The sequence below is a fragment of the Musca autumnalis genome, unplaced genomic scaffold (assembly GCF_047663935.1).
Source record: "Musca autumnalis isolate F117 unplaced genomic scaffold, ASM4766393v1 scaffold_1, whole genome shotgun sequence".
Classification (NCBI taxonomy): Eukaryota; Metazoa; Arthropoda; class Insecta; order Diptera; family Muscidae; genus Musca; species Musca autumnalis.
In genome coordinates this window covers 34,327,601-34,338,174 of record NW_027411644.1, presented here as the reverse complement: position 1 = coordinate 34,338,174, position 10,574 = coordinate 34,327,601, and the positions used below count along the sequence as shown (strand labels likewise).

The 10,574-nt window shown below is 39.1% G+C and overlaps 1 protein-coding gene across 2 annotated transcripts; it reads left to right on the top strand.

The window, feature by feature from the left end:
- Window positions 1–1,447: 1,447 nt before the first annotated feature.
- pygo (pygopus family PHD finger) lies at window positions 1,448–6,829 on the top strand. Of its 2 annotated transcripts, none has more exons than XM_073972071.1 (3): window positions 1,448–2,349; window positions 2,422–5,460; window positions 5,530–6,829. In XM_073972071.1, exons 2-3 carry the CDS (start codon window positions 2,699–2,701, stop codon window positions 5,648–5,650), a joined length of 2,883 nt encoding a protein of 960 aa, XP_073828172.1. In that variant the 5' UTR covers window positions 1,448–2,349; window positions 2,422–2,698; the 3' UTR covers window positions 5,651–6,829. The 2 variants fall into 2 exon arrangements, with proteins under 2 accessions (XP_073828172.1, XP_073828180.1); XM_073972079.1 differs by having other exon boundaries at window positions 1,475–2,362.
- The last annotated feature ends 3,745 nt before the right edge of the window (window positions 6,830–10,574 follow it).

Below are 10,574 nucleotides of genomic sequence, written 5' to 3'. Positions count from 1 at the left end.
TGAGGATTTATTGCTTAATCTGGTCAAATCTGACCAGATTTGCCATACAAAAATTAATAGCACGGTTACACTACAGCTTTTTGCCGGGTTAACCCACTTCATGAGGATTTATTGCTTAATCTGGTCAAATCTGACCAGATTTGCCATACAAAAATTAAATCCTCTCATGGCTGGGTTTATTTTAAATCCTGCACAAATCCACCAAAAATACAGTGTTGTATTCGGTATTTGTGCAAAAAATTCCAACTCTACTCAAAAAGTACCAAAAGTTGCAACTGTTTTTGCAACAGAGTTAGTCGTGTTTTACACGTTTACGATTGGTCGCATGAGATTTTATGGAGTTAATAAATCTAAAGTTATTTGAAAATCATAAAATTATTTATTTTTTTACATTAGACACTTTTTTAACAAAAAGTACGCTTGATACCATGATACAAAAATGTATCCCTGTGTGTAAAATATACAAATATACCAAAGAGGGGACGATATCTCATACGAGAAATTGTAAAAGTGTAAAACACGACTTTATTAGTTATTTTGTATGTATACGTAAACAAACATCAGCTGACACTTTAAATACTCTAAAAGCTAAGTGTAATCAGCAAAGATTAACCCACTGGATCTATTAAACCCAGTGGGTTAACCTTCAATAGTGTAACCGGGGTATAACCCACTGGGTTTAATAGATCCAGTGGGTTAATCTTTGCTGGTTACACTTAGCTTTTCGAGGATATAAACTGTCAGCTGATGTTTGTTTACGTATACATACAAAATAACTAATATTTAAAGTTTGACCTAATATCAAGCAAAAAATTCTGTATACTTCAAGTTCTCTCAAATCTGATTAGTTGATTTGAATTTTCTGAAATTTGTTTCTTGCTTTTGGTGCAGCATACTCTCGGGCGCAGTTTAAATTTTAAAAGGAACCCAAAGTTCCTTTAATTTTATCTGGCACTTATTCTTAAAGCAAACAGGTAAGAATAAAACCCTGGTTATCTGTCCGATAACAACAAACATTTAACTAGCGAAAGAATGTAATAATGGGCCATAGTGAAACAGGTCCATAATGTAACTGTCTTTCATTCCACATCAAGCTTAAAAACTATAGTCTAAAGCAGCCTTAAACCTTAGAATACTCGAATTTTAACGACTACCCGTTATTTGTGGCCAAAGAACTTCATACAAATACAACTCTGTACATTTCTACCGTCGCCAGCGTATATACGTTGGCCAAGGCGCATTTCCGTAAAAATAACGTTGAGGCAAAAAAGAACAACAACTATGTGAGAGAGAGAGCAAAGAGTGATATGAATTAAATCATTCTTATTATTTCTAAATAACAAAATATTAAACAATTAATAATTGCATCTCTCTCTTCCGCTTTACGCCAAGCAAACCATTCCACAGCGTATGGCCGACAAACGTTACGCCTTCAGCATTTATTTTTGTTTAGTTGAACATAACTCATAACTTCAGCGTCGCCATAAAGTAAGAAAAAAAAATAGGAAGAAAAAATGGAAACAAGTAAAAAATGGAAGGAATTTGACAAATTTTAAGAATATCAATTAATATTCCAACAAAAACAAGTGAAAACCGAACGCATGCAATTCAATTCACGGCCGTATTGTGATTTTTAACACACAAAACGAACAATAAATGCGGTATGCGAGCGAACGATACTTGAACACACAGAAAGAGAAGTGGTAGTAAAAAAAAAGAAAAATTTGCAACGAAACTGACGACACACAGGAGGAACAAACCGAACGAACGGCTAGCTATGGTGATCGAAAAAGAAGTGAAGCGAAAAAATTAATAGAGCACTAGCAACAAAAACTGTGCATGGAAGTGTTTTTGTTAGAATTCAAATGGTTCCGCGCGGTCACCTCGTCCAACATATCGACCTCCAAAGTGTAAATTTTGCCTAAATATTGAAAATAAATGAAACAATTCTGTGAAATTTTTTCATCAAAGAAAGTGAACGGTGGTGCTGCGAAAAAAAGAACAAAAAATATTTCAAAGAAGAAGAAGCACACACATTAATAGCAAAAGAAGAAGAAAGTCAAATTAACAAAAAAATAAGAAGAAAAATCTTAATTTTTTCCAATTTCAAAGCATTTAACATTAACACGAATTTATCCCAGTCTTGTTGTTGTTATTGTAATCGATTAATTAGACGACGTAGTGCAAAGTAAAGCAAACAAAAATATTTGGAACAAAGCCGCGGCGGCGGCAACGGGAAGGCGCTGTTGTGTCAGTCGCTTGCAGATGGTGGTGGTGGTAAAAATGTAATGTGCAAGATCACAAAGAAGTACGAATGAATTTGTTGAAAAAACCATCATTGTCAAGAAGGTGAGATTTGTTGGTAAATAATTTCAAAATTGTTATTACAAAAGGCAAATTTTCATCTCTATTTGTTTTCAGGACACAACGCACAAAAATGCTGCTTTACCATTAGAAGATAGACGTAACGCGCTTCAAAGTAAACACCACCAGAATCCTTTAGTTGGAATTCTTCTTTATCTTATACGATCAAAAACAACAACCAACTGATCCTGGGATTCACCTAAACGTTATTTCCAGTATTAACCCTCGTTATTTTGTATTGCCTGCTCCCCCGTAGCAGCAGGCCATTTTTGATTTTTTTCTCCGATCGTCTTAAAGAAAAGCTGCCACCATTCGGAAGAAAAATACCAACAACATGACCCACAATCTCGGTATGGCGCCATATCGTATGCCGGGTCCAGCAGGTGGATTATGTCCACCTGATTTCAAGCCACCACCACCAACGGATATCATCTCGGCGCCGAGTAATCCGAAGAAACGTCGAAAAACAAATGCCAATTCGGCGGCAGCTGTGGCGGCAGCAGCTGCAGCGGCCGCAGCAGCAGCTAGTTCAATGCAACAATCACAAACACCACCTACACCACAAGATCTGCTACCGCCGCCGCCAATGGGCGGCTATGGTGATACAATTGTAGCTTCGAATCCTTTTGATGATACTCCGCCTTCAATGTCCAGCTCGATGTCCTCCATGAGTCATATGGGTGGTCCTCCAGGTCATTTTGGTCCCGGACCAGGTCCCCACATGGGTATGGGTGGACCCCATGGACCGCCACACATGCATCCGCATATGCATCCTCATCATCCTGGCGGTCCTCCCCATCCACATCATCCAATGGGTGGTCCTCCGATGCGTGGTATGAGTCCTATGGGCATGGGCAGTCCAATGGGAGGTCCCGGCCCCGGTCATCCGATGGGTCCTGGTGGGCCCATGGGTATGCCACCGCACATGGGCGGACATGGACGACAGGGACCCGGAGGTCCCATGGGCAGTCCTATGGGCAGCTTAGCTTCGATGGGTGGTATGAGTCCCATGGGAGGTATGGGTGGTCCCAGTATATCACCGCACCACATGGGCATGGGTGGTCTCAGTCCTATGGGTGGTCCTGTTCCGAATGGTCCTCGCGGCATGAGTTCTCCCATGCCTGGGGGACCAGGTGGAGGATCAGGACCGGGCCCTGGACAGTGTTCACCCATGAATTCAATGCCAATGGGTTCGCCTATGAGTGCAGCAATGGGTAGTCCATTAGGTCCACCAACGTCTCAACCAGGCCCACCTCACCCGCAAAATCAATCACAACTTCCTCCGCCTCACATGAACAACGGTCAAATGGGCCCGCCTCCAATGCACAGTCCTTTGGGCAATGGACCTGCGCCACAAAATCACATGTCTGGTGGTCCAGGACCTGGTCCTGGGCCAGGTGGACAACTGCAACCACCCTCCGGTATGGTTCCCAATCAGCAAGGTGGTATCTCTCCTGCCCACAGTATGGCCTCAAATGTCAGCGGAGGCGGTCTTAATAGCAATAATTCAATCAACAACAACAACAGTGGAAATAACAACAGCAACAATCCCAACAATAGCAACCAACAACAAAGTCAACAAAATCCTATGCTTTCGCCGGCGGCGGCAAGGCTGTGTATACCACATTCACCATCTGCCAGTATAACTCCGAATGGGCCCTTGCCGACCTCATCAACACCATCATCTTCCTGTGCGTCCTCATCAAATTCAGCGACAACGACGACAACAGCGTCTACGTCAGTGCCTATATCTTCACCAGCGCCTGGTAACGGGCCACCTGCAATGTCTCCACATCATACAATGTGCGGAAGCGGAGCAAGACCGGGACCTAGTCCTGGTCCAGGTGGTGGGGGAGGAGTGAATAGTAATATGCCAGGTGGTGGTCCTGGACGTAGTCCATTGGCATCGCCAGCACATTCGGGTAACTCGAACAACAACAATAGCGGTAGTAATAACAACAATAGTAATAATGCAGCTGGTAATAATTCCATGACCAACATGGGTGGTGCTAGTCCACATAATAATAATGGGCCATCGAGTGCTGTTACATCACCACTGGGTTGTGGACCCAACAGTAATAACAACATCAACAATGGGCCAAATTCGGGAGGTCCAATGCAGCAACAACAAATGAATCCTAATGTTCCTATGCAACAGCCACAACAGTCACCGCATGCCCATGTGCCACTTGGTAGTGGCGGTTCTACAGGTAGCGGCGGTCCAAGTTCAATGGGCAGTGGTCCTAATCAAATGCTGCCACCACAACAACCCTCGCCACACTTAAGTGGACCTAATATGAATCAAAGTTCTGGCCATGGTCCCAGTCCTGGACCCAGCGGTATGCCATCACCGCATATGATGCATGGTGGACCTGGTGGCGGTGGTGGTGGTCCCCCAATGGGCATGGGTTCGGGACCCCCAAATCACATGGGCGGCGGTGGCCCACATCACATGATGGGTCCTGGCGGCGGAAGTCCTCACATGGGTCCCGGCGGTAGTCCACATATGGGACAAGGTCCTAATTCTCACATGGGCGGTATGGGAGGTCCTGGCATGGGTCCAGGTGGCATGAATGGACCACATCAACATGGCGGCCCTCATGGTCCGCATGGACCACACGGCGGTATGCCTCCACATCATCATCACAATCCTATGGGTGGTAATGGCCCACCTGGTATGTTTGGCGGTCCAATGGGTCACATGGGCGGTGGTGGCCATATGGGTCCTGGCGGTCCAATGGGTCCTGGTGGTCCTATGGGACCAGGTGGACCAATGGGCCCCGGTGGACCAATGGGTCCCGGTGGCCCCATGGGTCATGGTGGTCCAATGGGTATGGGTGGCCCAATGGGTCCTGGCGGTCCAATGGGTCCCGGCGGTCCCATGGGTCATGGTAATCCTATGGGTCCAGGCGGTGGACCGCCCAAGCCAATGACAATGGGTGCTGGCAAAATGTATCCTCCTGGACAGCCAATGGTTTTCAATCCGCAAAATCCTAATGCACCGCCAATCTATCCATGCGGAATGTGCCACAAAGAGGTCAACGATAATGACGAAGCTGTTTTTTGTGAATCTGGTTGTAATTTCTTTTTCCATAGGTAAGTGGGATGAAGAAGAAGTTTTTGGGAGTCCTTAAAACTAATACTGTTCTTGTTGTTTATTTGCAGAACATGTGTTGGTTTAACGGAGGCCGCCTTTAAAATGCTAACGAAAGAAGTTTACGCTGAATGGTGCTGTGACAAGTGTTTATCAACCAAAAACATACCCATGGTCAAATTCAAATGTTAAACAATAGAAAACGTCAGTTCATCAGTCAGACAGTCATCATCACACAGTCAGTAACATACTTTGATGAAGATGGTGATGATGACGACGACGACGATAATGATGACAATGACAATGCAACGAAATTAACTAAAAAAATGCAATGTGTTGGTTGTTTAAATAATTTAAAATAAAAACAAAAACAGAGACAATGAGTGATAGATAACGAAAAAAAAAAAAAAACAAACAAAAATATAAAATGTATTTAAAGTAAAAAAGAAAAAAACAAATCTCTTCTCCTACTCCTCCCTGTCACAGAACATAGACATAAAACATCATCCCATATAAATACAAAATAAAATAATTTAAATAAAAGGACTGCCTCTTGATTGTATAAATATTAATATATAAAACTATATATAATAATATTGAAACAAACAAAAATGAAGAAACAAAACAAATATTGCAATTAAATTAAAAAACAAGTATAAAAAAAAACTAAAAATGTTAATTGTATTGAAAATACTTCTTAGTTTATAATAAAAACAACGATTACTGGAAATAAACCAACAACAACAACAGCAAGCACCTACAAACAAACGAAAAACAACACAAACGCCACCATCACCAAACCACCACCTCCAAACTTAACCATTTAAGCACAACACAAGAATCTACAAAACAAAAACAAACACCGGCAAAAAAACCTCCTCCCTTTTTTTCTGTGGAAAACTAAATTACAAATTCTAAAAGAGAAAACTCACCATCAGAAGCAGACGAAGAAGAAGAAGAAGCAAATAAGCAAACACCACAACACACCATCATTCATGAATATAAGTACTATAATATTACTAATAATTAATTAACTTAAATTAGGAAAAAACAAAAACAAAACAAAAATATTAAAATATAAAATTGTATAGATTTTTTGAGAAATAAAAACACAAAAACGTAACTACAAGAAAATTAAAGAAAGAAAACATCAACAAAATGAAAAAAAAAACAAACACTTAAGTTACATTGTAAGCAATTTGACGGATAAAATTAAAAACAAAAAAGCTACAATTTATATCATGTTTAAGTAATAAATTAAATAAAAATAAATAAAAAAAAACAAAAATAAACGAAATAACAATAATAAGTAAAACACAACAACAACAGCAGTATAGTTACATTATGCAAAAAAGAAAAAAACAACAAAAATTGAGGAAAAAAATACTATGATATTTTTCTTGTGGCTTAAGTCAGGTTTAAGGCCTGATCGCGGATCACCTTTTTATATGTACTGGTGGTAGCCTTTGGGGCCCTGATTGCAACGATACACAATTTGTGCTGCGGAAGACCACACTTCCCGAGATATGGACCTACAAAGTTCCAAAGTATCCACGAAAACTTGAACTTTTTAAAAGCCTGGCCAAACTTGTGATTTTTAGAATCTAGTCTTCACAAGCTTTGGCTTCTAAAACAAAAAAATTAGAGGTATTTTTGGGACTTTGAAAGCCCATATCTTGTGAAGTATGGACTTACGCAACACAAAATGTATATCGTTGTAATCAGGGGCCCAAGATCTATCGACGATAGATATGTTAAAAAGATCCACGATCCGGACATAAACCTGACTTGTGTACCTTTTTAATTTGATTGCAGTTTGGATATTATCATTTGACATGCAGTAATTCTACACATTCTTTTATACCCCCTCCCCATCATGTTTCCCCCCCCTTCCCTTTAATGTATTGGAATTTAAAATGGACTTTATTATTGAAAATTCTTTTTAAAATCGAATAAAAACACATTTTTATGCCTAATGTCGATTACAAAATGAAAAATTTGAGAAACATTACCAAAGTTGTTTGGAAACAAATGCGAAGTAAAACGCTTTTTATTTCGATTTCATTTTTGTTTCGAATGTTATAGCACGTTCTAATTGACATTAGGCAATTATACTTACGGCAATTCCCAGTTTCCCATCACCGAAATCATCACCTCTCCTCAATAATAAACAAAGAATTGTTGCAAATAAATGAAAGGGAAATCTATTTAGGTGGTCTTGATTTAAATTAGGTCATTTTAATTTAAATCGAGACCTCCTAAATATGTTTGCTTCACTTCCTTTTCATTCTCAATTATACCATCTCCTTGCCTGTCCCCTCGCCCACCCAACCCTTCTTGGTCTTTGCATGTGTCTCAAAAACAAACAATAGTTAAATTTTATTATTAATAAAATTGAAAATAATAAAATAACAAATAAATATATTTAAATAAATATATATATGGTTGGTTAAGTTTTATTACACACAAACATAAGCAGAACATTACGACTTGAAAAACAACAACAAAAAGTAAGAAACAAAAAAAAAAAAAGAAAATACACATACATTATAGTATTTGTCATATATAAATGAATTAAAAATATATTTGTAAAATAAAGGTTGTTTTTTAATTTCATTTCAATTCTAAATGTTATTCAGATCTACTAATGTGACCTCTGTAGTGCGATTCTCTAACTAATTTTTTGAGTTACCGAAAAAAATCGGTAAAATTAAAAAGCAAAATTATGAATGACAAGTAAAAAAGTATCAGTCGGCTTAGCCGACAGAGATATACCCTCAGCCTATGTATATTGAACAAAATTTTTCCCAAAAAACGTATGTATTTAGGGGGTTTTAAAAGTTTTGGGCCTTTGAACCGACAAAAATGTTGATTAGGATTAAAGATCAAAAGTTTTGCAAAGGAGATACTGAAAGGAATGGATCGACATTGACCATTATGGAAGTGGATCTCCAGCCACTACATGTGGTGCCATAGGGGGTTTTTACACACTTCGGGCTGTTTGCTCAAGAAGTATGGACTTGCCCCTGAAAAAACTTTTACCATCGTAATTGAGGCAGCGAATGCAAGATGCTTCAACAAAAATCAAAGTGATTCGATAACAGGTCTTAAAGTGAACTTATCCGAAATTTTGTATGGGATGTACCGGATGGAGTAGCCAAATATAGTCCATATTTGAACCTGATCTATATCTGGTAGAAATATTACGATGTATAAAGTATGGACCAATTCGGCCACCCCCATCAAGAGTTACCGTACGAACAATTTTTCCGAACATCTTTGAACTTTTGTGGGGGAGGTACCTGAAGGAGTGGACCGATATGGCTTATCTTCAAAACTTAAACTATTTTTGGACAAAATACTACTACGGCCAAATTTTGGACCGAATCGGCAGATCCGTTCGAGAGTTATCTTGCGCTCCAAACACCTCACAAGGTGTCATAGGAGTTTTTTGCAACTTTCAGGCTATTTTCGCAGGAAGTATGGACTTGCCCCTGATAAAACTTGTACCGTCGTATGGGAGGCAGTGGATACAAGTTGCTAAAACAAAAATCAAGGCGATTCGAGAGATGGCCCTAAACTAAACTTTTCCAAATTTTGTGTGGGAGGTACCCGAAGGAGTGGACCGATTGGGTCCATATTGAAACCTTATCCAAGTATGGTACACATTTCACGATGGGCAAAGTATGGACCAAATCGGTTACTCCCTTCAAGAGTTATCGTACGTACAAATTTTCCGAACATTTTCGAACTTTTGTGGGGGAGGTACCGGAAAGAGTGGACCGATATAACCCATCTTTGAACTTAAACTAAGTTTGGGCAAAATATTACGAAAGCCAAAATTTGAACCGAATCGGTTCATCCGTTCGAGAGTTATCGTGCGCTCCATCCAGCCAGACAGACGGACGGACATTGCTCAATCGACTCCAAATTGTCTAAAACACATTTCGTCCAAACATACTTGGGGTCTAAAAGCATTATTTCGATGAGGCACATTTTGCCCGTATGAAAGTGTATATACCCTCGTTAGCATAAATGCTGAGGGTATAAAAATTTCAAATAAAAGTTGACAACACTGTTGCTATCGGTAGAACATTACGACTCCTTTTTATTGGTCGCTAACTTAGCGAATAATATCGTTAATTACCGAAATTATTAGCATTTTAATTTTAACGATTTTGTCGGTAACTCTAAAGACGAGTTACAGAATTCCACTACTGGGTACGGTTATACCCACCTGAAAAAAATGATTTATGTCCCCTTATTAATAAAGGCGGTCGAGAGTTATTTAAAAAAAAAAAATATTCCGCCTTAGTCAACTGCGCTTAACTTGGACTGCGGAAATGAAGCTCCAAATCCCGATCAATAGCTACCCAAAGAATAAGAGATAAAAAACGATATTCCAAATTAGAAAAGAAAAGCAAGATATAGGGAAGAGTGGAAACCTGTTCTTATCCATAGTTGGATAGGATTAATGTCCTGTGGAGGACCACCTAAGTAAGTAAAAAGTAAGCTGCTACAACAACAAGATCTGATCAGAGTTATACAAGGCATTGCGGAAGGGTTTGGCTACAATGAAAAAACTAAAAAACGTTAAAATCCTCCTGTAAATCTTTAAAAAAATCCACGATTATTGTTGTCTATGTTTGCTCCTACAATTTTTTAAAAAATCCACGTTTTTATTGGTCTATGTTTGATCCTAAAAACCCTTAAAAAATGCACGTTTATTGTGGTAAAAAGTAAGGTGCTACAACAACAACAAACTCTTATCAGAGTTTTACAAGGGATTGCGGAGGAGATAGGCTACAATGAATACTAAAATAGTTTAAGAATCTATAAAAGCTACTTTAATGTCCTCCTAAATACTTTTAAAAAATCTATGTTTATTGTGGTCTATGTTTGCTCCTAGAAACTTTTAAAAAATTCCCGTTCATTGTGGTCTATGGCTGCTCCTAAAAACCTTTAAAAAATCCACGTTTATTGTGTTGTATGGTTGCTCCTAAAAACCTTTAAAAAATCCACGTTTATTGTGTTGTGTGGTTGCTCCTAAAAACCTATAAAAAATCCACGTTTATTGGGATCAATGGTTTTTCCCAAAGAAACTTTAAAAAATCCA

What these genes read in the sequence shown, in the direction of transcription:
- pygo (XM_073972071.1), top strand. Translation starts at nt 2,699, where the DNA reads ATGACCCACAATCTCGGTATGGCGCCATATCGTATGCCGGGTCCAGCA. An exon ending in TGTAATTTCTTTTTCCATAG is followed by an intron (nt 5,461 to 5,529) that starts GTAAGTGGGATG and finishes GTTTATTTGCAG; the next exon opens with AACATGTGTTGGTTTAACGG.